The sequence below is a fragment of the Lacerta agilis genome, chromosome 3 (assembly GCF_009819535.1).
Source record: "Lacerta agilis isolate rLacAgi1 chromosome 3, rLacAgi1.pri, whole genome shotgun sequence".
Lineage (NCBI taxonomy): Eukaryota > Metazoa > Chordata > Lepidosauria > Squamata > Lacertidae > Lacerta > Lacerta agilis.
This window is the reverse complement of record NC_046314.1, coordinates 67,178,722-67,199,901: the sequence shown is the minus strand read 5'-3', so window position 1 is coordinate 67,199,901 and position 21,180 is coordinate 67,178,722. Positions and strand designations below refer to the sequence as shown.

At 41.9% G+C, this 21,180-nt stretch overlaps 1 protein-coding gene across 1 annotated transcript in view; it reads left to right on the top strand.

Moving 5' to 3' along the window:
• The window catches only part of PLG (plasminogen), a 29,818-nt gene extending 9,506 nt beyond the window's left edge, over positions 1 to 20,312 (top strand). The window contains exons 5-19 of the mRNA XM_033144117.1: positions 2,714 to 2,853; positions 3,656 to 3,776; positions 4,773 to 4,891; positions 5,161 to 5,323; positions 5,469 to 5,596; positions 6,292 to 6,463; positions 7,754 to 7,914; positions 9,433 to 9,581; positions 10,516 to 10,609; positions 11,583 to 11,703; positions 13,468 to 13,545; positions 14,142 to 14,282; positions 16,385 to 16,491; positions 16,972 to 17,117; positions 20,050 to 20,312. Coding sequence (XP_033000008.1) covers positions 2,714 to 2,853; positions 3,656 to 3,776; positions 4,773 to 4,891; positions 5,161 to 5,323; positions 5,469 to 5,596; positions 6,292 to 6,463; positions 7,754 to 7,914; positions 9,433 to 9,581; positions 10,516 to 10,609; positions 11,583 to 11,703; positions 13,468 to 13,545; positions 14,142 to 14,282; positions 16,385 to 16,491; positions 16,972 to 17,117; positions 20,050 to 20,211 — 2,002 coding nt within the window. The 3' untranslated portion in view covers positions 20,212 to 20,312. The remainder of the gene's footprint in view (positions 1 to 2,713; positions 2,854 to 3,655; positions 3,777 to 4,772; positions 4,892 to 5,160; positions 5,324 to 5,468; positions 5,597 to 6,291; positions 6,464 to 7,753; positions 7,915 to 9,432; positions 9,582 to 10,515; positions 10,610 to 11,582; positions 11,704 to 13,467; positions 13,546 to 14,141; positions 14,283 to 16,384; positions 16,492 to 16,971; positions 17,118 to 20,049) is intronic.
• The last annotated feature ends 868 nt before the right edge of the window (positions 20,313 to 21,180 follow it).

The window sequence follows — 21,180 nt, the reverse complement described above, 5'->3', positions numbered from 1 at the left end:
AGTTCTGCGAGTTCCATATATTCAATCAACTTCATCTGCCAATCTTCCACTGTCAGTAGTTCTTCAGTTTTCCAGTTTTTAGCTATTAAAATCCTAGCAGCTGTCGAGGCATACATAAAAAATGTTCTATCTTTGTTGAGAATTTCATAATTGGTCATGCCCAGCAGAAAGACCTCTGGTTTCTTACTAAATGTGTTTTTCAACACCTTTTAAAGCTCATTATAAATCTTCTCCCAGAAGTCCTTTACCTTTGGGCACATCCACCACATATGAAAGAAGGTACCTTCTACTTGCTTACACTTCCAGCATTTGAAACAAAATAGGAAACAAAATAGGAAATTCTTTCCAGTAGCACCTTAGAGACCAACTGAGTTTGTTCTTGGTATGAGCTTTCGTGTGCATGCACACTTCTTCAGATACTTCCAGCATTTGTTACACAAACCATGGTACATCTTAGCTAAGATGCAACGTATAGATTTTCAACTAGACTTTGCTCTCTGAAATATGTAGGGCAATTCGGTAAAAGTTAGTTGTGCCTAACAAACTCCAATTATCTGCTTAATTACTTGTGGGTAGGCCCCAGTGAAGTCTGCGGGACCTACTTCTGTGTAAAGATGCACAGGATTGGGTTGTGAGTCCCCTTGATTAAAGCCCAATCTTTCGTGTGATCATTTAGGATTAAGTCCCACTGAGTTAAGTGGCACTTATTCCCAAGAAAGTGTGCACAGGACTGCAGTTTAAGGTGGACCACCTTCTCATAGAAACACTGGTGTACCTGCAGTGCTGCACAAAGCAACTCTTATGCTAATAATCTTCTTTTTAAAGCTATTCATGCAAAACAGTATAAAAGAATTGCACTTTGAACATTATCAAAACAAAATATTGAATGTAACTAAGTACAGTGGTACCTCAACTTACGAATTACTCGACATACGAATTTTTCGACTTACGAATGGACATCCGTTGGCGGTTTTAGATGGGGTTTACTCGACTTACGAATTTTTCCAAATTTTTCGTTTCCAATGCATTCCTATGGGGAAATCGCTTTTTTTTGGCTTACAAATCTTTCGACCTACGAATGTGCATTCGGAACAGATTAAATTCATAAGTCGAGGTACCACTGTACTTATCTGAGTAGATCCACTGAAAGTAATAGACTTAAGTTAGTAATGTCCATTCATTTCAATGGGTTGTAACAACAACAACAACAACAACAACAACAACAACAACAACATTTATACCCTGCCCATCTGGCTGGGTTGTCCCAGCCACTCTAGGTAGCTTCCAGCACATATAAAAACATAATGAAATGTCAAACATTATAAACTTCCCGATGCAGGGCTGTCTTCAGATGTCTTCTAAAAGTTGTGTAGTTCTTTATCTCCTTGACGTCTGATGGGAGGGTGTTGTAGTGCTAAGGAGATCATTTCATCAGCACAAGCATTTCTGTTTGTCTCTCTCCTCTTCATGCACATGCTGTTCGGGGGGGGGGGGGGATCTCTGGAACTTCCAGAACAGATTTGAGGGTGGAGGGAGTGCTCGGTTGCATTAGTGGGAATCTTTACACTGGCTTCTGCTAGCATAATGGGTTCATTCAAAATGAAACAATGGTCTCTGAGTATGACTAACATAGAACACAACCCTCAGTAATTACACATAGTCTTTAAAGACATTTATTTTGCTGCTTCTCTCTCTCTCTCTCTCTCTCTCTCTCTCTCTCTCTCTCTCTCATGTAACAAACATGCCTTTTAAGGATTTTTGACTTTTAACCCGCTGCAATTCAAGCCATGAGCCAGATGATTGGCCAAGAAGATAGAATTTATGTACTTCCTGACTGCGATAGCAGTAATAGGTGACAAAAGGATTCATCAGAGCCTGCATTGTTCTGCAGTGGCAATAAGTTATAGCTCTTCAGCAATCCATGCTGAATTACTAACCTGAAGTTTAGATAGGATAGGCAAGTAGCTATTCATTTCTCAGTGCTTCATTATTGTTTGCTTTGCAACCCTCGTGAAATTATTTGCCATATGAATAAAGATACTTTAGTTGTGCGGGACACCAAAAGAGCAACAGTTTTGTATAAACTCATCGACGTAAACGCAGTTGATTCAGACCAAAGCTAGTTGTTACAGAGGATGGGTAGCTGTTGCTGAAAGGAGCTGCAACACCATGTCTCCCTTCTGCTCTTTCCTCCAGTAATAGCTGCTGCTATAAGATGTATGGCATTGTCATATTATTGTCACATTCCTGCCTCTGCATGTAGCAGGCAATGGTGTTGAATGGGGAGATAGCCTATAACAGAGATGTCCAGCTTCCAAGAGACTGCAATCTACTCCCACTAAAAAATAATAATGGCAGTGATCCCATTGTATTGACCAGAGTTGTTGAGCTTTTTGGGGGGAGCCTTCACCAAAGTTGAGGAAGACCCAAGGTTGTTCAGCTTTTTCTCAAATTCCCTGGCTCCCGAACAAATCAGCTCCCAGACGATTCAAACCCGGAAGTGAGTGTTCCGACTTTCAAACAATGTTAGAAGCCGAATGTCTGGCATGGCTTCCACGGCTTCCAATTGGCTGCAGGAGCTTCCTGCAGCCAATCGGAAGCTACTCTTTGGTTTCCGAATGTTTTGGAAGTCAAACGGATTTTCAGAACGGATTCCATTCGACTTACAAGGTATGACTGTATTCTTTATCTCTGTTTTCTTATTTCTTTCTAGGTATTCACCTACCACTAACCCTGATAGTGGATTAGAAAAAAATTACTGTAGAAATCCTGATAATGATGCGAAAGGTCCCTGGTGCTACACAACAGATCCTTCTAAAAGATTTGACTATTGCAACATCCAAGAATGTGAAGGTGGGTTTGAGTGCACCAGAATTTTAATTTTACAAGGCTATTTTAAATGCAGCATATACTCAAGTATTGTTCTTTTTAATGATGAAGAAACCCAGTTTTCACATGTACATGGCCACATTATTCATAATATCAAAATACAAATATTGTAGTAGTGCCTTTATAGAAGCATTAGTCTTCTGATTAATTCTCACTAATGTAAGCTGCTGTTGGGTTGTTTGGTAATCATTCGTAAGTGAACAGACGAGTTCCCCAAGACTTGATTTTAAGACACAGAAAATTGGATTACAGAAAAAAATCCGTATTGGCAATAATTAGTCTACATTAATCCAATTTTGATGAAGCATCATTATGTTTTTATTCTATAATACCCACTCTAGGATCATTTGGCAAAGAAGGGTAAACTAAAAAACAGTATCGGACGCACACGCACAAGCACACAAGCAATTCCATTACCCCAACAAACATTGTAACATGCTCTTAAAAACATTTTTATAATAGTACATAAGACAGTATAATTTAAAACTTCAGGAAGACAATATGAACAAATTACTTACTACCTTAGATTTTGAAGGGCAGAGTAGCTTAGCTCCGACACCTTCAAGGAACCAGCCCTGATATAACCTGAGCTCTAAACTTCCTAGCGACTTTAACAGCCTTATAATATAAAACCAGAACTTGATCACTGTCCTATTATTGTGTACAGTAAGTGGAGAGCAGAAGACCTAACATTCCACCATTCCTCCTGCCTGTAAGACAAGAAGACAAAGCTGCATGACTCAAAGAGAAACATTTATCTTTACAGAGCAATGCATGTACTGCAGTGGGGAAAACTACCAAGGCAGGGTCTCCCAAACTGAATCTGGACTTGAATGCCAGGATTGGGCTTCTCAGGAACCTCATGCTCATGGATATATTCCATCAAAGTAAGTCACAAGTAAAAAAAAAAAAACCCTCACCAATTCAACTAATGGCAATTACCAATGGTGTGTGGAACAGAATGGGGGATAAAAGGATAACATGTTGAGTTATATGAAGGCTTCAGGCAGAAACCATTTATTTTGATGATTACCGTATTGCTCAACCCCACAGTTTCTAAACAGTGTACAGTAGGGATAGAGCATGGAGTCCGTTACCGATAACATCAGAAAAACTCGGGGGTAGAAGGCATCAGGCAATCCTAAAGGTATCCTGGACTCAGGTTGCTAAAGGCTTTGTAAATTAATACATGAGCCTTGCTTGAACTTGCCCTTTAAGAGTTATGTGCTGCTGCTAACATGCCCCCGCCCACAGTCTCAGTGCAGTATTTTGCTCCATCTGGAGCTTCTGGATTAACCCCACATAGGGTGCAATGCAATAACCATGACTGTACTATAGTTTTAGTTCTTCTGCCCATTGAAATGAATGGAATCTGTGTGAGATGTCTCTGGATGTATATAGGATATAGGAACTTCATGTGTGGAAACTACAGAGCTCAACATGCAAAATATATGCTTGATTCCAAAGTCTTTGGCACATTGCTTTGCAGCTCAGTGGCAGAGCACATGAACTGCAAGTACAAAGTCATGGGTTCAAGGAACCCGGGGATGGGAAGGATCCCTGCCTGATACCCTGACAAACTGTTGCAATTCATAGAATCATAGAGTTGGAAGAGGGACCCTGAGGATCATCATGTCCAACCCCCTGCAATGCAGGAATATACCGCTGTCCCATACAGGGATTGAACCTGCAACCTTGGCATGATTAGCAACACGCTTTAACCAACTGAGCTGTTGGGGTCAAGAGAAGGCAATGCTTAGACAGAGGGACAGATAGTCTGACCTGCCAGAGGGCAGTTTCCTGCACCCCCTCCCCAAGGAAACATAATAACCAGTGCAGTGGTCAATAGGCAGAAGCCTCAACTTTCCCAATGTAATGTTCAGTTTTCCAGAAAAGAATCTGAAGTCAAACTTCTGCCGTAATCCTGATGGTGAGCCTCGCCCTTGGTGTTTCACCACCAGCCCGACTAAACGCTGGGAATTTTGTAACATTCCTCGGTGCAGTAAGTATTTGGATGATCAATTCCAGGTTTGATGTGATGATACATTATAGCAATATATTCGTTTTCCTTTGGCAGCAGTGGGAATCCAACACTCAAGTAGAAGAAACTACAGTCCTTTGATCTCACAAAGCATATGGTAGCTTTTTGGCAACCTCAAACATTCCACAGAATGGAATGCATATTCCACTTAAGGAAGTAGTAAATTGGATTGCTGTCTCTTAGGTGTTCTGAAGATGCTGGCTTCATTTGCTTTCTCTTTTCTGATATAGCGACACCCCCACCAACCTCTGGCCCAGGGCGCCAGTGCCTGGCAGGAAGAGGAGAAGACTATCGGGGTAACGTAGCCGTCACAGTATCGGGGAAAACATGCCAGGCCTGGGCAGCCCAAGAACCTCACAAGCATGCCAGAACGCCAGAGAACTACCCTTGCAAGTATGTTAAACTATAGATCCAATATTGTTATCTCAGTCTTTGAGACTAGAAATGCATTGCAGTAAGCTTGTCATCTCTCTGATTTCCTAAAAATAAGTGCAAAGTTGTTCCAACATCAGTTGCCTTCATGCATTTTCTGTTTTAGGCATTTAGAAAATAACTATTGTAGAAACCCGGATGGAGAGAACATGCCTTGGTGCTACACCTCTGATCCGCAAAAAAGATGGGAATACTGCAATATTGCTAGCTGTGATGGTGCACCAGTAGCTACTGGTAAGAGAGGCTGCATTTGTGCATCTGCAGTAGATGTGAGCAGAACAAGCCATTTTGATATTTTAAAAAAATTAAAGAGCTCATGTGACAAATCTGGCTATGATATCTGGGTTTAATTTTAAGAAGAGGCGACAAGCAGATGCAGAGTAAGTTCAACCCTTTGGGTCGTTCATTATGCTGATTTTTATCTGTTGCATCTGTTGTTCCTATCTGGATGAGGAAAGGGCTGAGTCAGAATTGTATATTAACTGAATAAATTCCTTCTGTTGTTGGGATTGGCTTGCTTCCCAGGCAAAATTCCAATTGAATTCGTAGGAACTTCTTTTCTGAACACATGTGTTTAGGATATCTGCTTTGATCTATACTGTAAAGCAGGATGCAAATCTAATCCACAAGAAATAAATTAGGATTGGGTTGTCAATCTGAACGATATATTGCCTGGCTTTCTTGTAGCCTTTCCTGTAGCTTCAGCGAGCCTACATCATTCTGTCATCGGGATGCAGAACCAAATGCCCTCTAGCATACCTTCCAGGTGCCCTGGAAAAAAGGGACATCCTGGTTTTCCCCACGAGATCTTGGTGGGCATTTTGGCTACCACAATCTTGTGTGCTCTCGTGAGGTCTCGCCCCAGGAAAAGCACTTGGGGGGGAGGCAAAAAAGATGCTTATTTCTGTAGCAATTTTGTTTTAATTTAGCTGCAGCTCCTTCTGTTGCTGGGCAAACCGAACCTGTTGACGACTGCTATCAAGGCACTGGCACAAGTTACCGGGGTACAACGGCCTTGACCATCTCTGGAAAGAAATGCCAAGCATGGAGCGCTATGACACCTCATGTTCACACTAAAACCCCAGAAGCCCTCCCAAATGCGTATGTTCGCCTCAGCTTTCCTCAGACATTGTGACTTGTTTGTGTGTCTAGCAAATCATGTAAAATGGCCCTACATATAGGTAATGTTAAACAAGATTCTTTGGGCGAGTGTCCCACTTTTTGAGTGTCCCACCTCCAGTGAACTCTTCAAACTCCTCTTGGCATTACATACAAACCAGGGTTCTGGATTTGTTCCACTCCGTGCCAGTCATGTGAAATTTCATGTGAAATCAAGAAGAAACCTTGCCTTGACAATGTGGTTTGTTTAGAATGAAACAAACTGCAACCCCTGGTTTGGATATTATGCTAGGCAGGGAATTGTAGTTGCTGTTCCTGCTTGTATTGGGGGATGAGAGAAATGGGAACCGTTACCCTTTAAGCAAGGTTTACTGTACCATGCAAAAAACAGCCAGCGTAGCAAATGCTCAGCTAGATGGACTAACAGTCTGTCGTGATACAAGGCAGCTTCATATGCTCCTAATCTGCTAGAGATCATAGGCTGTTATGATAAGCCAAGATAGTTGATATCCTTATTCATTCAAATTTTTTTTTTTAACAATTCACACATGTTGGATATATTTTGTTAAAAGTGGTACAATTTCTCTGTTGGGGCAAGGTCTATGGTTACAAGTGATGTCATAAGTTTAGGAAAAGAAAGACCTTTGGATCAGACCAAAGGCCCATCGTGTCCAATATTCTGTTCCTAGAAATGGCCAACTAGATGTCTTCTGGAAGTTCATAAGAAGAGTATAAAGCATCAGACACCTAAGTTGTATAATTATTTTATTTGTTAAAAAAACCACATGCTGCCTAAGGCATCTTGCAACAAATTAAAAGATATCATTCAAATAATCAATTACAAAACCAGCTTAACACATACAGCAGAAACCCAGAAACCTTGCAATGCAGCAACAATTCACACCCCCCAAACAGGTTTAAGCAGTTATGGAAGCCTTTAAAAAACAGGTTGAAGGTATTTACTGTAAGCCATGGGTGGGGAGCCTATAGCCCTTCAATTGTTGATGACCTACAACTCCCATCATCCCTGATGGTTGACCATGCTAGTCCAGTAGTATTTGAAGGGTCACAGCTTCCCCCAAAACTACTGTATTGGTTGGTATAGCTAAGAAATGCACCATTATAGTGAGCAACCAGGCACATTACCCTGGGAGCAAGACATCAATGAATCAAACGATAGAATCCTAAGCATCCTAACCTATTATATTCAAACTGTTTTAAATGTTATTCTCACCCTGGATATTATATAGAGTTTTGTATCTACATTTATAGGGACCTGAGGAGAAACTACTGCAGAAACCCAGACAACGATAAGGCTCCCTGGTGTTATACTACGGATCCCAGTACAAGATGGGAGTACTGTAATCTACGAAAGTGTCCTGATCCTGTACAGCAACAACAACAGCCACAGCCCACATTGTCACCAAACCTTGGTATGACTGCTTCCCTCAGTGCAGACAGCCAGCCCAGAGTCACCTTTATATAGAAGTGATATGGAATTCAGTGAAGTAAAGATTAAATAATTTATTTTGTGGCTGCTTTAAGTTACTATAGGAATGCAATACAGTGGTACCTTAGTTTTTGAGCATCTCGGAAGCCGAACATTTTGGATTTTGAACACCAAAAACCCAGAAGTAATTGCTTCCATTTTTGAATGCACCTCGGAAGTCGAACGGCTTCCGCTGCGTTTTTAAAAATCTTCTTCATTGACTGTGCAGACCACCCTTTGCGCCTCAGTTGTCAAACGTTTCGGAAGTCGAACTGTCTTCCAGAACGGATTACGTTTGACAACCGAAGTACCACTGTAGAGAAAGGTGCCTCTAGGCTTGATCTTTTTTCAGTTCACTACGTTAACATTCTCTCTGTTACATTTTAGACCACATTTGTTGTCCATTAAATTCTATAGGTCTGGGGGGTGCAGGCGCGCAGATATAGGATAGATTATATTTCCCTATGCTGCTTTGCACTTCATTCTAAAAAATTAGTTCAATGCTGCAAGCAAATTGGCAGTGAAGCATTTGTGTACATGTTATCAAAAGACCATCATATAGGCTTTCATTATCACTTCTACACAGATGATCTCCAGATCTTTAAGGAAATTGTAGTGATCAGTAGTTATAAGTTACTACTCTCTGTTTCCTGAGGCCTTAAGCAAAATAAGCCAAATATATGGTAGCCACACGTGATCAGAGAGGTCTAAGGTACTGGTTTCAAACCAAGGTTTGACCCAAATAGTCACACAAAAGTGAAAGCTATATATTTGATTGATAATACTGAAATAGCAGCATAGCATGAACCCTGATACCAAAGATACAGAAAATACAGAAACCCACAAAGACTAACTTAGCCAAGAGTAGAATACTTTACCAACACTCTTGGTCTCCCAAGGTTGCTGAAGGTGTCAGTCAGGAGAGTACAAACTTAAAGGATAGACAAAAAGGGCCTGAGGGAAAGCAGATGTAACAGTGAGGTAGATGATTCATATATTCTTGTCTAGTAACAAGTGTCTCTCTCCTCAATCAATCAAAAGGCTTCATAGCTATAATTATCCAAAACCCTATGTCTGGTGATGCTCCCAATGACAACATTGCTGAAAAATGTTATTCCAATTAGCAAACTGGCCATGTAAGTCCTTGAGACACTGGCATGGGATAACACAGGTGCAGTAAATCTTGGGTCTGCCAGCAATGAACTGAGAGAGTGAAAACTGCTTTCTCACGATCCCAGATCTTACTGAGAAGGCTTTCTTGCCGAACCAAAGTTTTACACTTTATCTGGAACCAAAGTCTAAACACAGGACAGAAATAAAGTCCCCACAACACAGAAAGAGCTACAATTCCCAGGTTTCCTGGGCAAAGTGGGAATGAATGTTAAAGCAATTTAATCCTGTAGTGCAAATATGACCTGTGTAAGAAAAGCACCTAACCAACCATCTTTATCTCCCTTTAAAGACTGTAGGACCGGTTATGGTAAAGATTATCGTGGAAAGATTGCAGTGACAACAACTGGCAAGACTTGCCAAGAGTGGCGTTTGCAGACACCTCATAAGCATGATTTTTTCACACCACAGACTCACCCCCGTTCAGGTCTGGAAAAAAATGTAAGTGGCATTATGTAGTAGGTAGGATATGTTGTGAAATGTAAAGAAACAGAAAATACCAGACAAAGCTTAAGCAGGATTGACCTTATGAAAAATGTCCCCAAGCCTCCTGATTTTTTTCTTCCCTTTCATATGCTCCTTTTTCATTTTCCCCACTAATTATTCCCCCTTTATTATCTCATTCTTTTGCTAAATGTCTATCATGTTTAGCTACATTTTAAAAATGTTGTAGTGGTTTGAGTGTTGGGCTAGGACCTGGGAGACCAGGGTTCAAATCCCAGCACAGCCATGCAGCTCACTGGGTCAGTTACTGTCTCTCAGCCTCTCAAGGTTGATGTGAAGATAAATAGGGTGGGAGAGCACAGCACCTTGAGCTACTTGGGTGAAAGGGGGGGATAGAAATATACCAAATAAATAATGTTATTTTACCACATTAACTTTTTTTTAAAGTTTGAAACAAGATATTGAAATTGGTTTCTAGAGAGCCAGTTTTATGTCTGCACCAAATCAAAGTAGCTTCTGTACTATAAACATAGTTACAGTGGTACCTCTGGTTAAGAACTTAATTCGTTCCAGAGGTCTGTTCTTAACCTGAAACTGTTCTTAACCTGAGGTACCACTTTAGCTAATAGGACCTCCCGCTGCCGTTGTGCTGCCAGAGCACGAATTCTGTTCTCATCCTGAAGCAAAGTTCTTAACCCAAGGTACTATTTCTGGGTTAGTGGAGTCTGTAACCTGAAGTGTCTGTAACCCGAGGTACCACTGTACGTTCTTACAGCTTCTATGGAACTGAATTTTTCATTTTGGTTGCATTTTGAAAATAGTAAAGGACATAAGCCCTAGCCACTTGCTGAATGAGGTTGTCACACCCATGAACATACAAATATTGCAGATTGAGTAGTTCTGTTTTTGTTGTCCCCCCCCACCCCCATAGTATTGCAGAAATCCAGATGGTGATATTAATGGCCCTTGGTGCTATACCACAGACCCAAGCAAAACATGGGACTACTGTGATGTCCCACAGTGCCGTAAGTATGCTTGTAATGACTTGTCAGCTTTGTTATATTTCGTTTTAAGTGTTTAAACATTTCTATTTCAATGTTGTTTTAGGCTGGAACTAGGCCTGCTGCAGGAAATGGCAGGCTCATTTTGATTTTGCTCACCTCTCTCTATAATGTGTAGCTCTGGTAGCACATAACATGATCTCATCTTGGCATGGTGCCATTTATTCTGACTCTGTTATTGACAGCTGCCACGGTTGGGGAACATCTGATATGATAATTTCATGTCCTACATGTCTATCACTAGACATTAGTGGAAAAGAATGAGGAATCTGACATGGGATTGCTGTTTTTGATTGCAGTCCAAAACACATTTTGCTGGGAGTAAGTCCCATCAAATTCAGTGGGGCATGGTGGACACACATAGGCTTTCACTGTACACCTATTGCTGTTGACCATCTCTTCTTAGTCAATAGTTTTTCATCTGCTAAAAAACCAATTTCTCTAAACAAGGTCAGGTGCACTGAAAAAGAGAAGACTTGATATCTGCACAAGATAGCAGTCCTTGCTGTGGTTGAAATGAATTACCTCCAGTCCATTCAAGCTGTTCCACAGCTAGTCACTAGTTAATTTAGGCTTCATTGGATTTTCCTTAACCATAGCAATGAGCTGAAGGTTTAGGGTTGGTGTAGGAACTAGAAATGGATTGTGGGAGATTAATGGTTTTCAGAGTTACATACAAACGTGTCTCATTATGGTGTCCAGGTGTGAGACAGGGCTCGTGAACCTTTCATGGCTGTGTAATGTAAGGCATTTCTCATGAAAACTACACCTGGTGAAATTTCCTCTTCTATGCAACTATTGAAGGTGCAGAAGCCATGTCCTCTTTTGCATCTGACAACTCGGTTTCCCAAATTATGAAGACCTGTTGAGGTGTTTATAATCCTAACATTCTACTAATTTTCACATTTCCTCTGTGTCTCTTTGATTTATTCTCCAGCTGCTGAGGAATATGAATGTGGAAAAGCCAAATATAAACCAGTCCTTTGCTTTGGACGGATTGTTGGTGGATGCATTGCAAATCCCCATTCTTGGCCTTGGCAGATTAGTCTTCGAGTAAGGTATTAAAACCCACAATCCATTTTGCTACACCAATGGTGGGGAACATTTGGCCCTCCAGATGTTGCTTAACTACGACACCCATAATTCATGACAATTGGCCATGATGGCTTGCATGATGGGAGCTGGGATCCGGGATCCAGAAACAAATGTTCCCCACCCCTGGGCTACATAATGTCCCTCAAGTGTTTGTGTTAGCAAGGAAGTGGGAAAGATGTATGTGTTGGTGCAAGGAAAAAATTGGTATAAAGAGGATAATTCCTGGATGCCAAGATCAAAGCTTAGGGCAATTACTCTTTGGTCAGAGAACTCCAGAGGAGATTTAAAACCACAAAATATGAAGCATTGTAAAATAGGAAATATAAGCTGTTGTACCTTTAAAATGTACCCTTTCCCAAAACTCCCCTTTTCCCCCAGCATAGGAAAAGACCACACATTTGTTAAGTTAAAAATTGGTTTACTTACAAACTCTTTAAAGGTGTGGTTCATGTGCTTTTCCATACAGCATTCATAAAAGGTTGCACAGGCATTTAAACTTAGTTTGGTTCCGAAGTGGTGAAAGTTCCTAAATTATTAGTTTTGGAACTCAGGAATGGCTGAAGAGATCCATGCATTTGAGCTGGAGCAACCAGCTCAGAACCAATTCACACATGGAGCTTCTTAGGTAGACTGAAAACAAAAGCTTGATTATCTAGTTCTTCCCAAGGTGAGAGGAAGTGGGCAGCACAGCTTACTCTATGGTATTAACCCCTTCATGCATTAATTAAACTTAACCAACCTCATATAACCAATAAACTTATCTGACAGTATATACACGTGCTTGGGGAAAGTAAGTTTGAAGTGAAGGTTTCAATGGAAAAGCTTCAGACTTTTCCTAAAATTCCTTCAACTTTTCAATATGCTTAAAGGAAACCACATGGACAAAAGTTATTGAAACCATTAAAACCAACAGACTCTTGTAACTCAAACTCATTGATTTCAATGGGTCTACAGTGGTACCTCGAGTTAAGAACTTAATTCGTTCTGGAGGTCTGTTCTTATCCTGAAACTGTTCTTAACCTGAAGCACCACTTTAGCTAATGGGGCCTCCCGCTGCCACTGCGCCGCCAGAGTACGATTTCTGTTCTTATCCTGAAGCAAAGTTCTTAACCTGAAGTGTTATTTCTGGGTTAGCGGAGTCTGTAACCTGAAGCGTCTGTAACCTGAAGCGTCTGTAACCTGAGGTACCACTGTATTCCAAAGATGGTTTAGTTGGCATCACTTATATTCATCATTTTTATCAATAAGATCACTGTGGGAGAGAGAATACATGTTCACACATCAGAAAAAAATTCTGTGTTATGTTGAAGCAAAGCTGGAGAACCTCTGACCCTCCAGATGTTGTTGGATTCCATTCATCTCAGCCAGGATCACCAGTGGTTGGGATGATGGAAGCTGTAATCCAGCAACATCTGGAAGGCCACAGATTTCTCACTCTTGAGTTAAAGGCAGTATTGTTTGCCAGCCTTTCGGGAGAACTGGGATACACCCATCCATCCATTTCTTTGTATTGCTTCCTTTAAAGATTTCCCCCATCTGAAGACTTTCTAATAAAATATAAGTAATCAAACAAAAATAATACAATGTATGCAGTAAAATAATGACAGTAATAGGATCTGAAACAGCAACTGGTAGAACAGATAAAAACAAATCATTGGGGGCGAACTCATAGTTAAAATGGCTGGGAGCAGCAGAAATACAACTAATCTGCCTTTCCTTCTTTTCAGGTCCTTTGATTTGCATTTCTGTGGAGGCACATTGATAGCTCCACAGTGGGTTCTGACAGCCACCCACTGCTTAGATAAGTAAGCCATTTCAAACTGTTGGTGCTACTTTCTCCGAGCAGACAAGCAGCACAATGGGTCTGCCATGTTGCAATGGACATTTACTGTTCCATGTTTATTTTTTTGTTAGAGGCATTTATGCACCCCCAAAGCGTGCGGATAATATTGACTCGGTACAAGGCAGCTTCTTATATTCCCCTTTTATAAATGGTTAGTAATCATTACCTGGTGGCCAATTGTGTTTTAGAAGAAGAGAATCAATCACTGGTTCCTAGTTGCTAGGATTGTTATATCCTGCTGTTCCCTGTTTCTCACTAGTGAGAAGTTTTGCTTGTAGTATCTTAATCTACCTGTAACTGGGCAGTTACTACTTTTGCACCTGCCCATAAGTTCCCAAATTGTACCTGTCATCCTGGCTGTAATTTCACTCCCTGTGGTGTGAGATGGTGACAAATGCATAGCTGTATGGTGGGTTGGATTAAAACTGGAGGCATAGTATGTGCTTCAGTCGCCCAATCTCTGACTTTGAAAGAATTCTGCCCTCTTCAGCCATAGTGAGCAGAACTGCGCCTTGGTTATTTGGAGATGCCCTTACATAATGAGTCTGCCTTTTGCAGATCGTCAAGACCTTCATATTACAAAGTGACACTCGGGGCACACACAGAGAGAGCTACTGAGCCATCTGTACAAGAGCGAGATGTTGAAAAAATATTCAAAGGACCAAATAGGGCAGACATTGCCTTGCTGAAACTAAGCAGGTATCTCTTTGTGTTATACATTTTAATAGTCATTTTATTGACCAGTTCATATGTTGTGAAGTGATAGCTATTGAAATGGTTGTTTCCCACAGTTGTTGGGGAGGGTCAAATCACAGTACGGAGCAGGGAGAATTTTAGCACATACTTGCATGCAAACCTTTTCAATGCATACTCCCCAAAACCAATATATGAACCAAAGCACTGCTCTCCTATAGAATTTGCACTTGCATGCTCAGGCTCCACACCCTCAGTTGGATAGAAGGAGCTGACACAACACAGCTTAATTGGGTTATTGACCACTGATGCAAGAGGTTTGGCATAGGAGTTGGGCATATGAAAAGGTTTTGTTTTTTTAATGTATTTATTGGGAGAAATATACACTTTAAAAAATTGGGCAAATTTTCACGAGCACTTCTTATTTTTTAAAATCACAAACTGATGCAAAAATGTGAACTTGAGTGGAAAAATGAGAAACTGAGACAAACCAAGATTACAGATTTGCCCATCCCTAGATCACCAGACCACTCCCCTCCATAGCTGTCAAGTTTCGGATTTGAAAATAAGGGATCAGCAGTCTCACCTATCCCGGGGACAGTCACATGTTGGTGGTGGGCGGAGCCAGAAGCAAAAGTGGGCGGAGCAGCAATGTAAACTCCAAGCGGGCTCGGGCTCGGAGCGGAGCAAAGAGGAGGGCAGCCAGCAAAGAGGAGGGCAGCCATGTGCTCCGTGCGATTGAGCCCCATCGTCTTCTTGTCTGATCCCATCAAAACAGGACAGGAAGCAGCAGCTGCTCAAAGGCAGCCAGGCTCCACCCGCCAGCTAACCCTATTGGCCGGCTGAGGGGCTCGGCGGCAACGGATAGGGGCTGATGCAGGGGGAGGAATACACCCTCCCTGTAAGCGCGGGAAACAGCTCCCACTTGCTTTGAGGGCTGAGGCTTTTCTCTCCAAGTAGGTGAGGTCTTCCCACCCAGTCCCTGGCCAGCAGGGGAGGAGCTGTTTCCATTAAAAACGGGAAATTTAAGGGAAATAAAAAAATAAGGGAGAGCAGCGGGAAACTGCTCGAAATAAGGGAGAATCCCGGGGGAAATGGGATACTTGACAGCACTGCTCCCCTCTCTTAAAAAAAGTATTATGTTAACTTGATTGAAATCACTAACAGCAGAGAATTCTTGTTTTAGTCAAATTGCTTTGCACGTGGAATAATATCCACCTAGTTCGGTGTTTTAAGCAACCACCTGTTGAAGCAATAATGATCTGTCTGCAGTGTATCCTTATGTTATGTACATATTTAGGACTAATGGCCCTAATTGCAGGTTTTCTTTTAGCAGCGACATGCTGCAATGAATATGAATTGACATCTGTTCTAGTATATCTGGGGCTTCAGCTGCATGAAGAAATAATGTGTGGTCAAAGCGTTTTAATATAACAACGAAGGGTAAAATCAGTCATGATATTTAAACAATAGCTATCACAGTGTGATGTTTGATTTGCAACTTGCCTTATTCAGATAAATACCTGCAAGTTAAATGCCGGACTCATACCACGTTCCTATGCTTTAGGTGGATAGACTGCCTAAAAAGCAGTAGATGTGCCTTTCCAAAATGGAAAGGGAGGTTCCAAACAAGATCAGTTGTTCTAAAAACATTGTGTCTGTCTTCACCATCAGAGCTTAACCCTTTTTGCTCTGGAGCAGTACTTCCTTCCAAGTAAACATGTGTAGGACCAGGATGCAAGTAAGGCTTACAGGGAAAGCATTTGAATTGAATATTTCTTTGTTAGTTCCAACTTCCATCACTTTTGCTTGCCTGAGACTGGGGAAAATTGAGCATTGATAAGGACAGACACATTTGGGAACAGGTAGGTAGCCGTGTTGGTCTGCCATAGTCAAAACAAAATAAAATAAAAAATTATTTCCAGTAGCACCTTAGGAATTTTTTTATTTTATTTTGTTTTGACATTTGGGAACATTAGTCTTCTAGAAATGCATTCCTTAAAAAAGAAGAAGTTGCCTGAAGGTTCACAACCCAACTGGTTGCAACCAGGGTATGTGGAATGATGAAAAAGAACAATGTCAAGCCTCTTGGGAAATGTTTGTTTCAGCCCTGCTGTGATCAACGATAAGGTCATTCCAGCATGTTTGCCTCCAGCCAATTCAATGGTAGCAGGTGGAGCAGAATGTTATGTTACTGGATGGGGTGAAACAAAAGGTGAGTAAATTTTGAGCAGCTAAGTATCCAAAGTAGCTAAGGTTGTGTTGTCTTCCCTCCATATTCCATTATATTATTCTAATCTCCATCCTTTTGATTTTTGTCTTCCTTACACATGGGTAGGGTCGCCATATTTCAAAAAGTGAATAGTTGTTGAGCTTTTTTTTTTTTTTTGCAAAATCTACCCCCCCCCCAAAAAAAACAACAATTTTGGAGCTACTTTTTATGAAATTTGCCATGCATCCAGATTTTCCTGGACATTTCAGCGATTTCTGCCCAGACGGTTTTTACGAGGACCAAATACTGGCTATGTCCAGTATTGAAAGCCTGACAGCTTGGCATTTCTCCTAGCACTACTGGGACATAAAAAGAGAAAATTAAAGCAACCACCCATCATTACAGCCTGTCACCAACCCTGCCAATGTTTATATCACAATTTAATGTCTGTTTATTTTCTTCCTTTCTCCCTTACTCGCAAAGGAACTGGTGGAGAAAGCATTCTTAAAGAAACTGGCTTCCCTGTAATTGAAAATAAAGTGTGCAATCGGCCTGAATTTCTGAACAACAAGGTCAGAACCACCGAACTCTGTGCTGGGAATATTGATGGTGGTACTGACAGTTGCCAGGTAAGAGAGTCTAGTGATGGAAATACTTGGCAATAATATTATAATAGTAACAATTTATTATTTATATCCTGCCTATCTGGCTGGGTTTCCCCAGCCACTCTGGGCAGCTCCCAACAGAATATTAAAAATGTGATAAAACATCAAACATTAAAAACTTCCCTAAACAGGGCTGCCTTCAGATGTCTTCTAAAAGTCAGATCGTTGATTATTTCCTTGACATCTGATGGGAGTTACAGGTGGGTAGCCGTGTTGGTCTGCCATAGTCGAAACAAAATAGGAAATTCTTTCCAGTAGCACCTTAGAGACCAACTCAGTCTGAGTTGGTCTCTAAGGTGCTACTGGAAAGAATTTCCTATTTTGTTTCATCTGATGGGAGGGCATTCCACAGGGTGGGCGCCACAACAGAGAAGGCCCTCTGCCTGGTTCCCTGCAACTTCGCTTCTCACAGTGAGGGAACTGCCAGAAGGCCCTTGGAGCTGGATCTCAGTCTCTAGGCTGAATGATGGGGGTGGAGACGCTCCTTCAGGTATACAATACACCAGAAACAACAGACATTCGGGTATTGCTTGGTGTAAGCCTTGGCTGCTCAACATTCCAAACCCTCATTGCCCCATCCACATAATACATTATGTATTATGCCACTTTAAACAATCATGGGTTCCCCCCATGAATCCTTGGAACTGTAGTTTGTTATGTCTTTGTGGGAAGGAGTCGGGGGTTATTGGTTTTAGGTTTTTCTTCGTTCTTGTTTTTGGTATACTACTACTAGTAGTAGTGGTAATAGTGCTGAGAGTTGCTAGGAGACCCTGGTTCCCCTTGTTGTTGTTGTTGTTGTTGTTGTTGTTCAGTCGTGTCCGACTCTTCGTGACCCCATGGACCAGAGCACGCCAGGCATGCCTATCCTTCACTGCCTCTCGCAGTTTGGCCAAACTCATGTTAGTAGCTTCGAGAACACTGTCCAACCATCTCATCCTCTGTCGTCCCCTTCTCCTTGTGCCCTCCATCTTTCCCAACATCAGGGTCTTTTCTAGGGAGTCTTCTCTTCTCATGAGGTGGCCAAAGTACTGGAGCCTCAACTTCAGGATCTGTCCTTCTAGTGAGCACTCAGGGCTGATTTCTTTGAGAATGGATAGGTTTGATCTTCTTGCAGTCCATGGGACTCTCAAGTGTCTTCTCCAGCACCATAATTCAAAAGCATCAATTCTTCAGTGATCAGCCTTCTTGATGGTCCAGCTCTCACTTCCGTACATTACTACTGGGAAAACCATAGCTTTAACTATATGGACCTTTGTTGGCAAGGTGATGTCTTTGCTTTTTAAGATGCTGTCTAGGTTTGTCATTGCTTTTCTCCCAAGAAGCAGGCGTCTTCTAATTTCGTGACTGCTGTCACCATCTGCAGTGATCATGGAACCCAAGAAAGTGAAATCTCTCACTGCCTCCATTTCTTCTGGTTCCCCTTACAAATCTACAATTCCCAGTGATCCCTGGGAAGATGGGATTGATGGTTACACTCTTGCAATTGTAGCTCTAGGGGTCTCCTGACATTTGCTGTTATGGGGAACAACCCTGCCTCCCCCCCCCCCACCGCCCTTATTTAGTGATACTGTGCTGTTAGGTCTTTGAACTGCAATAAAGAATTGACCTAATGACCTAGTCATATTGTAGTTTTGTATGCTAATCTTCCTTCCCAGGGCACTGCATTCACTGACTATGCTGTGGTTCTGTAATTGTTGTTGGAGCTGGGAAGGAATTTGCCTGCACACAATTAGCCCCGTTTGCAGGTTTTGTCTTCCCCATAGCAATAGTCACAACTTTGGTGGATAAGGCATTGGGGTGGAATCCTTTAGTTTAACATCAGGCAGGAGGTGAAATGGTGCCTCACCCCCACCTCAGAAAGGGTGTGTTCACAGGGTACCTCGTGAGAGGGGTCTGGTTGGAAGTCTCTGTCCCCAAGCCAAGGCTAATGAGCCATAGAGCTTCCTTCAGCGGCTAGGGGGAGGGGGCATCCATGTAGACCTTCATCTTGCAATGGACTCATTAATCCAGGGGTCAGCAAACATTTTCAGCAGCAGGCCGGTCCACTGTCCCTCAGACCTTGTGGGGGGCCTGACTATATTTTGGTTTTAAAAAAATGATGCAAGAGCACCACGAGCCCTGGTGGCTGCTTACCTGTGTCTTGCGAGGGGCAGGGGCTGGTGGCGGGACGTTAAGTGGCATGCGAAAGATCTCTGGAGAGGGGCTGCTTTAAATGTCGGCCACTCAAGAGGGGCGCTCAGCCAACCACGGCTCCTGTGTCTTGCAAGCGACGGGCTGGCAGCAGTGGGACGATGAAAGGGCTACGGAGAGGGGCTGCTTAAAATGGTGGCTGCTCGAGTGCTGCTGCTGCTGGCACCAACAAAGCCCAGCCCCCTTCCTTCTCTAGGCAGGGTGGGGAGAAGCCAGGAGGAGGGAGGGAGGAGGCGGCAGCGCCGCCACCGTGTGAGGGAGAGGGAAAGAACGAGTGCACTGGTGATCCACGTGGCGATTCCTGGACCGTCTGCAGACCGGATCCAGAAGGCAATTGGGCCTGATCCGGCCCGTGGGCCTTAGTTTGCCAACCCATGCATTAATCCCATCAGCAACTCTGTCATGCCTCAGCCCTCCACCAGGAGGCTGAGAGGGATATACAACCCAATACCTAAGCCAAATGTTATCTCCATCTGGAATCAATAAAGTTATGGCCAATTTTAAAATCCCAGTATGTTGCCTTGTTCAGTTTGTTCACCTTTCTTAGGTTAGGCCTTGCCCCCTGGGGAGCGGTTGCTGTGAGTGGGCCTGCATATATGAATGATCTTGTGTGGGCACAGTCTCAGACAAAATGTATCCAGTAAGATCTGTTTATTACATGGTTATGTTTATTTCTGCTATGTTCATTTCCCTTTTTCATTTGTAGGGTGATAGTGGAGGGCCTCTGGTCTGTGCAGAACAAGGAAAATATATCCTTCATGGAGTCACCTCCTGGGGTCTTGGCTGTGCGCAGCCCATGAAGCCTGGTGTTTATGTTCGAGTTTCCCAGTTTGTTTCATGGATTGAAAAAACAATGCGTGAAAACTGAGTTATTTCACTCTTGTTGAAAGAAGCACATACATATACAGATGTATTACACAGGATTCAGGGTGCAATGTTGTAAAATAAATTACATGATTGTAAAAATGACCGATTGGCTGGCTGACTTTCATTAACAACACGGTTTATATGCTGCAAAATTTTGTTTGCAATGTGCTTAAGCTTGAACAATAAGCCAAACTGGATGTGATTTGAGTGATCTATGAATAGAATTGCCAACATTTTTAAAGGGCTAATGTCATCCATAGGAGAAAACGTTCTAGTGTCATTCAAGGTGCCTGCATTGATTCGCCTGTGGGGCAAATAGTTTTGAGGGCTTTAAAAATGCAGGTTCTCCCGTGTCACCTAACTACAGCCCCATTTGCTACCATTTGATTGAAAGCTATGACAAATAAAAATGAAATAAATTGGTCTTAAATTTGTTATGTTCATGTTTTCTGATCTACTGGATACAAATCTAACGGTTCTTTACCTTCAGTTATTAGATTAATTATCAATAGATTATTTCACATGACTACATAGTGAGGATTAGAACCTCTCTATACTGTGTAGTTACCTCTCATAACAGAGGTAATGGGAGGGCCCAATCCATACTACACATATTGCATCCTTTGCAGTGCAAAACAAGTGATTTTAGTATATTTCATTCGTTTTTATTGTTTCATTTTTGTTCCACTTTTTACCCTTTTTAAAACCTTTATTAAACTTTTTTGAAAATACCAAATAGACGCAAAGGGTAAGTTATTAGCATAACAGGCTTAAGGCAACTCAACAAATATACATACTTTTTATTGCATCTTTGAAATAAGAATTTGTTTCCCCTGTTCTCATTCAGTTCCACTGGAGTATTTGAATGGCTATATTTTTCTTGTTATTTATCACAATGTTGTGGATTCCTTCAGTGTATTTCCTGTTTCTCCAACAGAAGTGTGAAACAATTACTCTTATGAGTTAGGGA